Source organism: Ceratotherium simum, chromosome 2 (assembly GCF_057802395.1).
Source record: "Ceratotherium simum simum isolate JZ-2026a chromosome 2, ASM5780239v1, whole genome shotgun sequence".
NCBI classification, from domain to species: Eukaryota; Metazoa; Chordata; class Mammalia; order Perissodactyla; family Rhinocerotidae; genus Ceratotherium; species Ceratotherium simum.
The window spans coordinates 46,902,030-46,918,910 of NC_141901.1; the positions used below are offsets into that span (position 1 = coordinate 46,902,030).

General features: G+C 43.1%; 1 protein-coding gene across 1 annotated transcript; it reads left to right on the top strand.

Annotated features, from left to right (window-relative positions):
- The first annotated feature begins 2,239 nt into the window (after positions 1-2,239).
- On the top strand, positions 2,240-4,443 carry HJV (hemojuvelin BMP co-receptor). Its single transcript, XM_014779930.2, has 3 exons — positions 2,240-2,354; positions 2,749-3,317; positions 3,820-4,443. Exons 1-3 carry the CDS (start codon positions 2,258-2,260, stop codon positions 4,441-4,443), a joined length of 1,290 nt encoding a protein of 429 aa, XP_014635416.2. The 5' UTR covers positions 2,240-2,257.
- Positions 4,444-16,881: the final 12,438 nt, after the last annotated feature.

Genomic DNA, 16,881 nt, shown 5'->3' on the forward strand with positions numbered 1-16,881 from the left:
TTCTTCGCCTTTGCTAGCCTCCTCTCCCAGCAACTTAGGAGCTTTTTATTTTTTTGTTTATTGGTGAGAGGGAGGGAAGGGGAATTGCTGTATAAACTAAGGGAATGAAAATGGAGGAGGTAGGGTGATAGACAGCTGCAAGGATCTGACCTGGTAGACTGAAACAAACCCTCATCCTAAACAACTCAGAGCTCAGATTTCTTCTCTGGACAGCTGGCTTTTTTAGTCCTCCTGAAATACTCTGCAAAAATAGGGGAGGGGCTGTGAACCACCTCTGCTATGGATCTTACTTAAAGTCAGCTACCTCCTAGATACGTTCTATAGAAACTAAATGCGATATTCAATATAGCAGGGATGAGGGTGAACGAAAAGTATACAATTGGCCACTCTAATTTTTAAAGGCCAGGAGCTCATTATTGACAATGCTGGAGGGCTGCCTGGAGTAGGCAGTGACTAGAGTCATATAAGCTGGAACTGGGTATCTGACCTGCCTGTAATATTTGTCTCCCCTCCCCGACTTGGCACCCTATACTCCATATTCTTTCTAATCCTCCTACCCTCCCCACTCCCCCAAGTCCCACACCCTACCCCCACCAACACTCCTGGAATTTTGGACTTAGCTATTTTTAAAACAGTCAACTCAGTAGCCACCTCCCTCCCCCGCTCAGCTGTCCAGTACTCCGGCCAGCCATATACTCCCCCTTCCCCCACACCAAACCTTCTCTGGCTCCCTGACCTCAGTGAGATTGCAGCTGGTCTGAGGACCTGTGGGAGACATGGAGAAAGAGACGGGGCATCCCCTGGCTGGAGCTGACCGACAGAGTAGGCAGTCATGGCTGGAGAATTGGATATCAGAGTAATGTTTGACCTCTGGAAACAGTAAGTGAAAATGAAATTGCAATTCCTTTAATAAGCTTTAGGATTGAAGTTAGACTTTCCTAAAACTACGACACCTATGTGGATGTCTCTGGTCCAAAAGCTAGGATTTCTTCCATACTAAGGTGTCCCAATTTCCATTTCTCCTTCTGTCTTATTTCTTTCTGGCCTCTGGCCTCTGGCCATTTGAAGTTTAATCCTCAGTCTCTTCTTAGGCAGTCTTAGCTCTCTCCTTACCTTATTACCTCAAGACTTCTGATGAAGTCTCCTTCTTTAGGAGGAGTTTCCCACATCCCCCATTCTGTGGTTTTCTCACCAAGACCAAATTTAACCTCAGATGATTAGTCACTGATACCCTTCTACCCTGCCCCTACTTAGCAGTGGCCTTCACAATGGACTTCCAAGAGTGGGGGTTACTCCTTGTTGTAAATGATTTCTCCTCATAACTCTAGTCCCACCATCCTATTTTCCCTCCTGCATGACTCTTCCCCCAATCATATCCTTACCCCAAGAGTGGGGAATTCGGCAGGAGGAGGTTAGTGCCTCCCCAAGCCCTGTCCTCATAAAAAGATTGAGAACTTCTGAATTTGCAAAGGGAAGATTAATGAAAAGAGTGGTTCTTCAATCAGGTTTGGAAAAATTCAAGAACTGTTGACTCAGAACAAACAAATATTGATTTGCATGCTTGGTTTGCATCCCATTATTCCATGAGAGAGAAGGATTATAATTGCAGCTCTCTAGAGTAGATGAAAGAGATCCGTTTCCTTTTCATTTGAATACTGATGTTCTAGAGAGGGGATGGGTATTCCAGTCACTCCTTGCTGAAAATTCTGACACAAAGAAGGAAAAGAAATTAATGACCCCTAGAGGGTGTCCCCTCCTGATGGGGAGGGACAAATAAGAGGTATGTTTCTGAAGTATTTTCAGATCCTAACTCTATTGGGGAGCCCACTGGGATGATTGGGATCTGATCTATCCCCATGATTCCTCCTTTTTTGACATTTCCACTATTTGGTAGTTCAGGATGGGGCAATACAGTGGACTCTGCTCCCTGAGTCCACTCAACCTTCCTTCCACCCCCACCTAGGGGTATTGCATAAGGGACCTGAAAGTGGCCACAAGAGCAGGGCACAGAGGCTTAACAGCCGAAACTTACAGTTTCGGGAGCCCTTTTCTCCCCAAACTCCAGTCTGCTCATTCTTTACTTGATCTCCCCAGATTCTCTTTACGTCATCCTGAACAATCTTCAACTCTTCTCTCTCCCCATGCCCAGCCAAATTTCTTTTTTCAGTCCCTTACAGGACGTCCGGTCAAAATTCACTAGGTAGGAGGGTCATCAGCTGGAAAGAACCGGAGCCTGGGGGGACCTGGCTGGATAGGTATGGGGGATCCAGGCCAGTCCCCTAGTCCCCGGTCCACCCATGGCAGTCCCCCAACTCTAAGCACTCTCACTCTCCTGCTGCTCCTCTGTGGACATGGTAAGGAAGGGCTAGGGAAGGGTTTGGGGAATCTAGAGGGTAGGCTGCTATGTAGGGGTGGGCATGTGTGAGCATGTGTGAGTGAAAAGAGATGGGTGCTGAGGAGTCCTTGTCATTCATCCCACTCTCAAATGGGTATATTTTGTTTCTCATTCATCTTGGGGAAGGGTTCTGGGAAAGCCTTTGATCGACAGGGAGAAAAGATCTAGCAGTCTTACATATTTTTAGCAAGACAGAGTGAGGACAGGACTAGGGAGCTGGGGGCTGGGGACTGGGGAAGGCCTTCAGCTGGGTTTTAGGAACGCCTGGAATCCCCTGCTGAGATTTGGGAGAGCATACTCCAATAGAGCCGGGATCTGGGGACCATCTCACAATCCTCTCCTTTCCATCTCAGCTCATTCTCAATGCAAGATCCTCCGCTGCAATGCTGAGTACGTGTCGTCCACCCTGAGCCTTAGAGGTGGGGGTTCACCAGGAGCGCTTCGAGGAGGAGGAGGAGGCCGGGGTGGAGGGGTGGGCTCCATCGGCCTCTGTCGAGCCCTCCGTTCCTACGCCGTCTGCACTCGGCGCACAGCCCGCACCTGCCGCGGGGACCTCGCCTTCCATTCGGCTGTGCACGGCATCGAAGACTTGATGATCCAGCACAACTGCTCCCGCCAAGGCCCCACTGCCCCGCCCCAGCCCCGGGGCCCAGCCCTTCCAGGCGCAGGCCCCATCCGCTCCTCTGGCCCCCCAGCCCCGGACCCCTGTGACTATGAAGGCCGGTTTTCCCGGCTGCACGGTCGTCCCCCGGGCTTCTTGCATTGTGCCTCCTTCGGGGACCCCCACGTCCGCAGCTTCCACCACCATTTTCACACGTGCCGTGTCCAAGGAGCTTGGCCCCTGCTGGATAATGACTTCCTTTTTGTCCAGGCCACCAGCTCCCCTGTGGCATCGGGGGCCAACGCCACCACCACCCGGAAGGTCAGGGACTCAACGGCTCCTCCAGACCCTCTCATGGTCACCCCACCGTACCACTCCCATCCCACTCCCACTATTCCACAGCAATGCTCCCTATTCCCTTTCTTCCTCAACCACTCCCACATCTTGAATCACTCCCACCTGCCAGACAGTTGCTCCTGTAAATCACTTTTCCTTGGTGGGAATTTCACTCCAATGCAGAAAACATTGAAGAGAAGGTTGGGGAGAGGAGAGCTGAGGAGCCCTGGGTTGAGAAGTTAGAGAAGGGAAACTTTACTTCTCCTGTGGGAATTGCTGAGATTGAGACCAAAAAGGAAGGGAAGGGTTGACCAGGGATGAGGCAATATTGGAACATAAAGAGAAGAAGGGATCAAGCAGTGAGAGCCAGAACAAGCCTTGCATCTCTACTGGGATCATATCCCTGACTATGTATGAGGCCTAATTGGGGGAAGGGGGGAGGATGCACTGAGCCCAAAATGAACTGTTTTCCCTCTTGCCCTCACAGCTCACCATTATATTTAAGAACATGCAGGAATGCATTGATCAGAAGGTCTACCAGGCTGAGGTGGACAATCTTCCTGCAGCCTTTGAAGATGGTTCTATCAATGGAGGTGACCGACCTGGGGGCTCAAGTTTGTCTATTCGAACTGCTAACCTTGGGAGCCATGTGGAGATTCGAGCTGCCTATATTGGCACAACTATAATCATTCGGCAGACAGCTGGGCAACTCTCCTTCTCCATCAAGGTAGCAGAGGATGTAGCCAGGGCCTTCTCAGCTGAGCAGGACCTGCAGCTCTGTGTTGGGGGGTGCCCCCCAAGTCAACGACTCTCTCGCTCAGAGCGCAATCGTCGGGGAGCTATAACACTTGATACTGCCAGACAGCTGTGCAAGGAAGGGCTGCCAGTTGAAGACGCTTACTTCCATTCCTGTGTCTTTGATGTTTCAATCTCTGGTGACCCCAACTTTACTGTGGCAGCTCAGGCAGCTCTGGAGGATGCCAGAGCCTTCCTACCAGACTTAGAAAAGCTGCATCTCTTCCCCTCAGATACCGGAGTTCCTCTTTCCTCAGCAACCCCCCTAGCTCCACTCCTTTCTGGGATCTTTGTTCTATGGCTTAGCATTCAATAGATAGGCCAGCAATCCCATGATTGGTTTAGAAATTATTTGGGGATAGAGATTGGTAGGGAAGAACATAAAGAATCACTGAAGGAAACTGGACTAGGAGACACATGAAACAATGACATTTACCCAGAGTCAGATAAGGCTGCAGTCCAGGTTTGAAATGATCACAGAATAAGGATTCGGGGCAAAGTTACTGCATTCCAGACCTCTGTGGGGGCTCTTCACCAATTTTCCCAGTCCTATTTATAGTAATTGAATTGTTCCAGTCCATGTACTCCTGAGATCACCCCTACAAGCTTAGAGGTTATAGGGGTCCTGATGATCAGTAGAACTTAAGGGTTGAGACTCCTAAGAGGGGAGAACTGAAAGAGGAAGACATGATCATTACCTATAAGAGACTCAAAATCTAATGATATTTTCTCTTGGAAGATGGAAAGAGGAGGAAATGATTAGGGAAAAGAGTCTATTTGATGAACATATGTGGGCAGGATGTGTTCTGCTTTCTTGGTTCAGAAATGAAGTGGGGGTTGTCCGGATCTTAGGTGAATGGAATCTCTGCCTTTGGAGAACGGCACAGATAGGAAGGAAGCTATCATCCCCACTCCTAACTACTCTGTTATTAAAGCTATGAATTCTCCACATCCTCCTCTGTTGCCTGTATTGAATCTCTTTACAGATGCTTGAAATGGGGTAAAGGCAATGTGTTCACTCCACTGAAAGAGAGCTCAGAAGTATCAGATATGGTTTCTGCCCTCAGGAAGTTTACATGCTATTAGGGAGATAAAATTGATTCACATGAAAGAGTGATGAGTGTGTAATTATTCACTAAATTCTACGTTACCATGAAAATTCAGATGGGCAGATGGTTGACAAGAACTCAAGAAATAACAAGTAATAAGGGATAATAGAGGAGATGGGTTTTGAAGTGATCTTTGAAGACTGGGTAGGATTTGAATTGTTAAGGACCTTCTAGGCAATGGAAACCTATCTGGAGTTATGCACAGATTTATGATTCAGTGAGGAAACCAGCAAGATTCAAATGCAGCAGACAAGAAGTAACGGCATAGAAGGGTAGATGGGCAGAGGCCAGATTATGGAGCAACTTGAAAGTGGGGCCAAGAAGTTTAAATTCAATTAACAGCTAACATTTATTGAGAGCTTAAAACCTGCCAGACAATGTCCTAAACACTTTTAAATTATTAATTCATTTAATCCTCACAACTCTCTATGGAAGGTAATATTCTTATCTCTATTCTTATATAAAGAAACTGAGGTACAGGAAGATTAAGCAGCTCACCCACAGTCACACAGCTAATAAATGATAGAGCCAGAAACTGAACCCAGGCAGTTTGGGTCCAGAGCCTTAACTCTTAACCACTATACTATATTGTCAAGGAAACAGCCATTAAAGGCTTGGTTGTGGACAGGGAAGGGGAGCTGCAGTGGTGGCTGCCACTACAAAAGCTACTTTCTTCTCTCATATGAAACCCATAAAGGAGAGCTGGGGAGAGGGGAAAAAAAGCCCAAAGTTGAAGGAATCTAGTTTGTGGAAGAAAAGACTGAGAATAGCAGCTGTTCTAGTCCAGGATGTTCCAAAGTAACAGTGCTACACTGAACAAAACTATGAAGGAGGTAACTTTTATATCCAGTATTTTCCCTTTTTTTCTAGTCTCAGTCTCCCCCTTCAGGTACTCCATTATCTAGGGCCTGCCCTCCCTGATCTAATCATGTATTCACCCTTATCTTCCCATGCTTCTCTCAGCCTCACTCACCAGACCATACACCCCCAGAACACATATACACACTGGCCAGCACTTACCAGACAGGTGTCCTCTCTGGTCTGCCATTTCAAATTTCTTTTGCAATTCTTCATCTCCTATTCCCTCCTCTCCATCTCCTCTAAGGACCACAGCCTCTCTGCCATTTCCTCAAAGCACAATCTCTATACTTTATGAAATGACAGTTTGCTCATCTAGAAAACAATCTGTTCTAATGGAGGAAAAATATCCAGGGCTTCCCCTTCACTTACAGATAACATAGGCATTTTAACTCAAAACATCTTTTTTAGAAACTGCTCGTTATAGTGATTCTCTTAACTCAAAAGAGTAACTTTATCCCTCAGGTGCAAGAATTTCAAGTAAGTTAAGAAGAATTTCATGGCCAACTGGTAGATGTGATTCTTTTATGGCACCTGTCATATAACAATGCTTCCTTTGCCCAAACTTAGGGTTAGCTCTACTACCAATGAAGTATTTAAAAATGGGTAGCTCAGGGGCTGGCCCCGTGGCTTAGCGGTTAAGTGCGCACGCTCCACTGCTGGCAGCCCGGGTTCGGATTCAGGCGCACACGGACGCATCGCTTCTCAGGCCATGCTGAGGCAGCGTCTCACATACAGCAACTAGAAGGATGTGCAACTATGACATATAACTATCTACTGGGGCTTTGGGGAGAAAAAGGGGAAAAAAAGGAGGAAGATTGGCATAGATGTCAGCTTAGGGCCAGTCTTCCTCAGCAAAAAGAGGAGGATTGGCATGGATGTTAGCTCAGGGCTAATCTTCCTCAAAAAAAAAAAATGAGTAACTCAAAATAAGCACATGAAAAGATGCTCAACATCATTAGTCATTAGTGAAATGCAAATCAAATTAAAATCACAATGAGAAAACACTATACATCCATAGAATATAGTCAAAAAGATTGACCATATCAAGTGTTGGCAAGCTCTTACACGCTGCTTATGGGAATGTAAAATAGTAAAACCACTTTGTAAAATGGTTTGGCAGTTTCTTTAAAAGTTAAACTTACACTTACAGTACAAGCTAAACATTCACTCTTAAGCATTGACCCAAGAGAAATGATAACATGTCTGCACAAAAACTTGCATATAAATGTTCATAACACTTTTGTCTCCAATAACCAAAAACTAGAAACAAGCCAGATGTCCATTAATAGGCAAAAAGATGCACCTATTGTGGTAAATCCATACAATGCCACTCAGCAATAAAATGAAATAAACTACTGATAGACACAACAACATGACAAATCTCAAAACAATAATGCAAGTGAAAGAAGACAACAACAAAAAGGAGAACATACTGTTTGCTTCCTTTTATATAAAATTATAGAAAATGCAAACTAATATATAGTGGAAGAAAAGAGATCCAAGGCTGCCTGGAGATGGGCAGAGAGGGAGGGATGGTTTACAACGGGGCATGAGGAAACTTTTGGGAGTAACGTGTTCATTATCTTGACTGTGGCAGCAATTTCATGGGTATACATTTGTCAAAACCCATGAAATTATACACTTTAAACACGTGTAATTTATCACACATCAAGTATACCCAATAAAGCTGAAATTTTTAAAAAATGGGTAGCTGACCTTTCCCTCCTCCTTTGGTGCATCAGATAAAGGCTTAGAACCACCATAGCATAAAAAAGATTACAACAGACTTTCCTTCTTCTAGGAAAACACATAGAAGAAGAGGATGATGGAGCAAAGGAAGAGAATATTTAATGATTTTATATTCTCTCTTCTACTCCTATCACAAGCACCATATTCCTTCCTCCAAATTGTCACTCTCAAGGTCAGAGACCATAAAAAGGATAGTTTCTGGTTTAAAAACATCAACCCTGTGCCTCATAATTTTGTCTTTCCACTCCACTAACAGTCAGCAGGTGGCGTTGGTAACTAAAAAGAATTATTCAGTGGGGATGGGGCAAGTCTTCAGAGAAAAAGAAAATTAATTTCTTAGATTATCTGATATGTTGATCATTTCAGAGAAAATATTAATAAGCATTTGACAGAACTGGCATTTCAGAAATAAATCAAAGATAGGTGCATAGTAAACTAAATAAATTGTTTAAATAAATTATTATAACTTCACGACAAACAGAGAGTTGTTCAAGACATAAAACAATCAAAATACACTACTTGGCTCCACAAGAGATATTATTTACACAGAGATAATGATGTAAACACTGACTATTGATTTAGCCAAAACCGTGATATAACTCTATTGAGAGGATGAGGTAAGAGGAAAGGGATGATAGGGATACAATGTGATGTAAGATGCTTAAAGTTTCAATTACTTTAACAAAAAAAGAGTAGATATGTCTAATATTTCTAAATTAAGAAACAAAATAAGAAACACATAATTTAGAAATATTAAGTAAATACCAGACAAAAAAGCTGAAAAAATTGGAAGACACCATCTCAATACAGAGACTTGAGGACTACTGTTTTTTTGTGTAAGCATTAAATATTATGTGATTTTAACTACATTATGTTACATTATTTTGATTTAAAAAACAGAGAACAGGGGATGGCCCGGTGGCGTAGTGGTTGGGTTCGCGTGCTCCGCTTTGGCAGCCCGGGATTCACTAGTTTCGATCCTGGGCGCAGACCTACACACCGCTTATCAAGCCATGCTGTGGCAGGTGTCCCACATATAAAATAGAGGAAGATGGACTCTCCATAATATATAAAGAACTCACACAACTGAACAACAAAAAAACAAACAACTCGATCAAAAAATGGGCAGAGGAAATGAACAGACACTTCTCCAAAGAAGATATACAGATGGCCAATAGGCACATGAAAAGATGTTCAACATCACTAATCACCAGGGAAATGCAAATCAAAACAACACTAAGATATCACCTCATGCCCGTTAGAATGGCTATAATCACTAAGACAAAAAACAACAAATGTTGGAGAGGATTCGGAGAAATAGGAACCCTCATACACAGCTGGTGGGAATGCAAACTGGTGCAGCCTCTATGGAAAACGGTATGGAGATTCCTCAAAGAATTAAAAATAGAAATATCCTATGATCCAGCTATCCCACTACTGGGAATCTATCTAACGAACCTGAAATCAACAATCCAAAGAGGCTTATGCACCCCGGTGTTCATTGCAGCATTATTCACTATAACCAAGAAGTGGAAGCAACCTAAGTGTCCCTTGACTGATGATTGCATCAAGAAGATGTGGTATATATATATAATGGAATACTACTCAGCCATAAAAAAGACAAAATCGTCCCATTTGCAACAACATGGATGGGCCTGGAGGGTATTATGTTAAGTGAAATAAGCCAGAAAGAGAAAGACAATCCCTGTATGATCTCACTCATATGTGGAATATAAAGCAACACATGGACAGAGAAAATCGTATTGTGGTTACCAGGGGCAATGGGGGTGGGGGGTGGGCACAAGGGGTGAAGGGAAACATATATGGTGACGGACAAAAATGTACAACCCAAAATTTCACAGTGTTATAAACTATTAAAACATCAATAAAAAAAAATAGAGGAAGATGGGCACAGATGTTAGCCCAGGGCGAATCCTCCTCAGCAAAAAGGGGAGGATTGGCAACACACATTAGCTCAGGGCTAATCTTCCTCACCAAAAAGAAAAAAGGACATCTCCACCTTGGCCAGTTCTGAGCTTTTCTCCCTAACTTCCTAAACTCATGACCACCTCAACCATTTCTCAGATCCACCCAACCCCTCCCTTCCCACTTCACCCCACCTTGTATACTTCACGGCAAGCTCCTTCCCACATTTCTTCTCAAGGAAACAGAGATAATTTCTATGGTCCAGTGATTACGGTTCTCAAAATCAGCGCCAAGAAACTGCACCAGCACTAAGGAGAGAAAGGAAGGCAGAACATTAGAAAATAAAAGGCCTTCCTCAATTTTTCTGCCTACTTCCAAACTAAATTATTCATCATACTCCCAACAGTTGATAGGAAGAACTAAATAACATATGTTTCCTGAGATAAAATTTGTGTGTGAATGCAGGATGGGCTTTGAGAAAATGAAACAGAAATTAGGAAGGATAACTAGATTCTGCCTCTACTGCAAGGCTATTTTGGAATTATTTTTCGCTCTTGGTTCAAAGAACCAATATTTTTTCTATCAAGGGTTTTGTGTAATCAGTCTTTGATACGGCACTTTTCTTCTACTCTTACCTCTGAGGAACTAGTTAAGTCAGATTTTTAAAAAATTAATCAGCCTCTGCATCCTGCTCTCCCACCCCACCTCACCCCAGCCAAAAATTGAAAGGTCCTTTGTTGAAAGTATAGCATCTGAAACAAAATGTTCTGCCATGTTTTATTTTGTCTCTATGGAGGTCACTGCCCTGCATCTACCACAACCGAGCCTACAGCCTAGGGGGAATACCATCAGTGTTGAAGAAGAAACCAACACCAGAAGGATGAGCAATGGGATGGGCAACATATGCTACACATTACCTGATCAGGCTAAAATAATCCCATGGATTGATTTTGACCCCGATTTTAGAACTTTTGAAGCACCTAAACGATGCCAGGCCATAAGACAACACGGTTCCTACCTTCAGGGAGCTCAGTTTAGTGGGAATGAATAGACAGATAAACAGAAAATTACAAGATAAATGATCAATATTCTTAATACATAGATGTATGCCCAACATGCTGTAGGAATACAAAGAAGGTGACAAATCTGCTTGTAGAAATCAGAGAAATTTTTACAAAGGAGATTACTTTTTCTTTTTAAGGATCAGAGATGCTCTAGTGGAAAGATCTTTGAACCATAAATCAGATGAATTTTGCCCTAGTTGTGTGAACTTAAGCAAGTCACTTGAGCCCTCTGAATTGCAATATTTCTTTCTACAAAATATCTGCCTGTCTATTCAGTGAGGATCAAACGTTTGTGCAATTGCTTTATAACGCACACATATAGTCAGCTCTGTGTACACTATAAAATGCTATTAACAAAGAAAGTACTGTTAAATGTCAGTCTGGATAAAAAACAGAAAACAATATTAATATGTAGTTTCTTCCTCTCAGTCATGAACACCAGCTCCTTCTTCTCATGATTTAAGAATCATCGTCACCAGTCGGGAGCAGTCTGGGTCAAGTTTCAGATCTTAGAAAAGTTTCTGTATGCCTGAGACAATTCTTGGACTAAGGATCTTGATAGTACATTAATTTACCCACTGGGTGGCAGGGCTGAGCCAAATGAATTATTGAATTGTGTAAGAAAGAATTTCTCAGAAAAGGGGAAGTAGGACGAAGCACGCAATGTCCTGTCTCCCTCATGCTTATAAACATCAACACAGTCCAATTTTCCCCTCAGAAAAACAAACCATCACCTCTCACCGCCTTACCACCCTTGCCCCGATACATAACTGGGGCCACAGGCTTTGTGGAGGGACTGGTTACATGTTACAGGACAGCAGAAGGAACTGAGGTTGAGGTTTAAAATCAAACACTGATAAGAAACAATACTAGGTTCTGAATAGTGGCGTGTTCTACTCCAGAGACATACCCCAATCTATCAATTCAATCTATATTTAATAATATATTTACTCCATGAAATGTACTATGCTAGATGCTATGAAGAATACGCAGACAAAAAAAGGACGCAGTTTCTGCTCTCTAGGAATTCATTATCTAGAAAGAAAAGGAAATTTACATGTAAGTTCTATATGAGAAATATAAACAATGTGCTATGGAGTATTCAAAAGAGAATGAAATCCTATTTGGTTGCAAGGTGAAAGATGAAGGGATTGGGAATCAAGAAAGTTTCATAGAGGAAAAGTCATTTGGCTGTCTGCTGAAGAGCGGGTAGGATTTCCAAAAGCAGAGATGAGGACGAAGGTCAGGCAGTCCAGGTAGAGAGAAAAGCATAAGTAAAGACACAAAGGCAGAGAAGGATATATTAGAAGAACACCCAGTACTCAGGTTTGGCTGAGGTATAGGGTACATACATGAGGAAGTAGTGGGAAATGAGACGGGAAAGTCTGGTTGAGGCCAATTTGTGAAGGCTTTAAATGCCAGATTGAAGCATTTGAATTTGACTCAGTAAGCAATAAGTTTTGGAGTATCACAGGAACAGACAGAAACTCAATTTTGTTAGATTAATCTAGTCATGGTCTATAGATTATAGCAGAAAGCTCAGTTAAAAGCTATTAAAATAATCTAGGCAAAAGCAACAAGGACATGAACCAGAGTGGTGGCAGTGAAACAAAAAATGAGAGAGAGATTCAAGAAACACTGGAAAGATGGCCTCTACAGAATTTGGCAGTTGATTGGAAGTGGGGAATGTCAGAGAGGAAGAAATCAAAGGAAATTCCTGGATTTCAAGCCTTGACAACTGAGGGAATATATAATGGTTCCATTAAAAGAAACAAGGGGAAGAACTGAGTTTGAGCACAGAGGGAAGATTATGAATTCCATACTGGACAAGCTGAATTTCAGATGCCAGCTGGAACCTGGGAGACAGGCTAGAGGTATGGTATAGATTTTACACGAGTGACGTACAGACAGGCAAACTGAAGAACAAAGCTTAAACAAAGAAAAGGAGATGGCCAAGGACAAGCCCTTGAGAACAGCTTTCAGGGGGCAGGGAAAAAAGGAATTGTTAGCAAACAAGAAAAGAATAAAGTCCAAAAGTCAAGACGGATGTGTAAATTTTAAAAAGATGGCAGTTTTCAAATTATGTAGGAGTCAAGGAGAATAAGGCCTAAAAACAACCACTCTCGTTTCCTCTGGAAACCTTAAAGAAAACTGTTTCAGTGGTAGCAGAAGCTAGACTACAAAGCGACAAGTTTAGTCAACAGACAAAGCTGACATAAGTGATTCTCTTAAGAAATTTGGTAGTCAAGGAAAGAAAACAGATGGGGTGATAGCATGAAAAGGGAAATAAGATTTTTTTTAATATAATAAAGCAACTTTAAGAAATAAATGTTTCTGCAATCATTCTGAACAAATTAATTCACCGCCTCTCCTCATCCTTCCCTGAAGTTAGGCCACTCCTAGATCTCCATTCTTTCCTCAACATAGTAGAAAAGTAGACCCCAACAAATAGGAAACGTGGGCTTCCAGATGAGATATTTTAATAATTAAAGCTAAACATAAAAACAAGAACCCTCACAAAGCATTCTAGAGACAAGAAGTCTAGATTAAGTAGTAGGAATCGTGGGTTTGGAGAGTGGCTCCAGCAGTTACTTGCTGTTTGGCCCAGGGCAAGTCACTTAACTAAAATAAGGGAACTGGTTTTAGGAAAATGACTGCTCGAGTCACCTTTAACTCTAAAATTTTATGAGTCTTGCCCTGAATCCTTTACAGTGAAGATCAAACAAGATATGGTGTGTTAAAGCACCGAAACGCAGGACAACACATTAGAAAGAGTACATACTTTAGATAGACAGACCTGGGTTCAAGATCTTGCTGTAGTGACAAAATCTGTGACCTCAGGCAAATTACTTAACCCTCTGAGCTTGACTTAATCAACCCTGAGTCACAAGGTTATTGTGAGAATTAAATGAAATAATCTAACCGTTTTTAAATCCTTTCTGGAACAAGATGACAGATAAATTTTAAAATATCATTGAGATAACTATGTAAAAGACTTTGGTCCATTACAGGGGCTCAATAAATGACAAAAAAGTCACTTTGAACTCTAAGATGCTATACAATTATTAATATATTCTTATTTATCTATGACTTGGAGGCATACACACAGTTGAGCAGTCTCAAATTTCACACTCTCTTTTCGACCTTTATTCGCCTCTAAACTAATATTCCCTAGGGAAAAATGGGAACTGGCTGATGGATAAGGGTAAACGGAAATTTACAGAGTGAAGGTGACAGAAGAGATTAAAAGGACAAAGAAAGGGGTTTGTTTTGCAGTCTTTAGAGTTTTAAATGTCTTCAGGCCACAGGTGAAGGAAAAGAGAAATGCAACAGAGTGCTGAGGGTACTTCCCTCCCTGAAAGCTTTGGCTTTACTCAATCAACTCCAGTACAGCAAACAATCACCACTTGGTTTCCTACTGACACTGGAATTGAAGAGGGTGGGGAAGGAGCAGATAAAGACGACCAAACCTGCAAAACTCCTGGACTTAGCCCTACTTTGTTGTTCCTCCTGGGCCTGCCTTTTTCCCCCCTGCACCCCACAAGTGCTTGTACACTGTTTTCAGAACAGGAATTCACAAGATTTTTTCTTCCTTCCAATAAGGAACTGAGAAAGAAAAATCGGGACAGATTTTTATCAGCATACCAGGGTATAAGGTGAAAGGTTGTAAACAACTCTGTCCAGGAGGGCTCCATTTCAGAACATGCTTTGGCTATAGGCCTGACAGTCAGCTGCTTGCTGCCAAAGCTAAATCGCTTTTTGGCATTTAAGGGAACCCAGGCACAACACAGAGCAAACAAGTGGTCTCTACTGAGTTCTGCAAAAAGGGAAAGAAAGAAGAAACGGGAGCCCATAAGAGGAACTTACAGCAAAAGAGAATTGTATTAAGATTTTTAAAAACTCAAAAATTCAGCCCTTCATAGACATGCCCAAATAAATATCAGCATTCCCTTTTCTCAAATACATCCTTAATACCACCCTGACCTATGACAACCCAACTCTCCCCCATCCCCTCAAAATTTATGTAGTTACATATCAACACTGTTTAACAATATTGATTCATGTATTTCTTTGTAAACACTGATGTTTCATATTTATGTACACTTTCATACTCATCAAACTAAAGGTCTCCTGGAAGCCACAATTTTGAATTTTTAAAATGACTTTAGTGCGAGTCCCACCTTCCCTGCTCCCGATAATTCAATCAATATTGTTGACCAACTGAAAACAACTCAGCCCTTGTCAGTGAACTTTCTAGAACAGGGTGCCACCTCAAACCCACACACCCTAAGGATCAACATGTTCCCCTTTTTGTTCCTGGGGATTGGTGCTGTTTGTGTGTGTGTTTTCCAACAGTCTTAATGCCTGTTTCTTGAGCTTGCTTAATATTGGGGTTGAGTTGTAACTTGTTAGCCTTACCTTAGCAATCTACTTAGGGTGTACCAGGAAGGACAAAGGATCCTTAACAGCAATTAATAGCCCTCTTTTTGCTGAGAGCGTAGGATTTCTGTATATTCTAACGCTTCTATTCACTTCCCCATCTCAATCTTGGGGACATTATCTTCCTCTTTCCAGCACAAGAAATGAAGTAATAAGCTCCTGATATCCCAAAACAGACATGGGAGGGAATTAGGAACCAAAGAAAAAGGGGAAGAATCCCAGTATCTCTGCATACAAGTTTTTATTGCATTTATGAATAATTTCTCAGGAGTCAGCTCCTAAGGCATCTCACTGCCAGCTCAGGACCAACCCATCTGACAACCAAATGACAGCAAGAAAGAGAAGTCAGGGTCTCTTTTAGCTTGAACGTACAGTGTTCTCACGACCCTTCTGTCTTCTTTCCTTTCTTACCGATTTTTAAACAACTTAAGAAAAACTTTTAAAAGATAAGGAAATTCTTCCTTCAAACGGGAATACAGCCATCTCTTCACTGATACTTTGGTTATAAACAAGAGCACTTTCCCGCTCTTAACTAACTTGAAGACTGTGAGGAGTGTGGGCAACAGTTTTAGGGATGTACCTTTGATTTGGTGAGTTGAAGACGAGATGAAGACGACAGAATGGGAAGTAACTCAGGAAGAAAGTGGAAAGAGTGAAGCATCCTTTTTTTCCCCTCTCCTTTCCTGAAGAAGCAGGGAAGGAGTGAGAGAATCAGAGCCTCAAGAACACACCTTCCTAAAGAGGTAATGAGGTAACTGGGAGAACACAGTGTTCCCCAACTTTGCAGGTGGAAACTGAAGACATGAGGGGATAAGCAACAGGATGTGAAGACGCCCTTACTATTTCCGTTCCAGAGAACAGAACACAGGGTACGGGAGCTGAGGAACAGCACAGGCACACAGTCCCGGACAAAGGGAGGGAGAAGGCCGACCAGTCCCACATACTCGCTTTCCAATGAGGACAGAAGAGAGATTTAAAATTTGTGACAAATTCTCCTTTCCTTTACAGACAGCAGTTCTGTTTGTTTAATAGAGATGCGGGGCGAGAGAAGGAAAAAGGGGCTCTTCCTGAACAGTAACGCCAGCACTCCCTGTCCTCCACTCCAATCCTTAAGTATTCTTGGGGCTGTGGGATTGTTTTTCACACGACTTGCGACTTGTGAGCCGGAAATAAACGGTCGCCTCTAAATGAAGTGCTCTGGCTAAGGCTCCGCACAAAATTCCCTCACAAGCACATTTCCTTTTACCTCAAAACACCGCTCCCAACCCAAAATCATCCGCACCCGCCCTTCGACAGCCACGGGCCCTGAATAAATGTTAGGGTCAGCGAGACGCCCACCTCCTTCGGGCCGCAGGCAAGCCGCGCCGAAGCCCCTCCACCCCCCTCCTCCCTGCGAGGCAGCGCGGCATAACAACCTCTTTCCCCCCGCGCCAAGAGCACACCGTGTCCACGCGCCACTGCGACCTCGCTGATTGGTTCAGCTACTGGTAAACAAGGACCAGGCAGCCAATGGGAGGGCTGTGCACGAGGGCAGCACGAGCCTCCCGGCCAGCGCTCGCGTGGCCCTGCCTGCCTGGGCTACTATATAGAGCAGTTTCCGGCTCT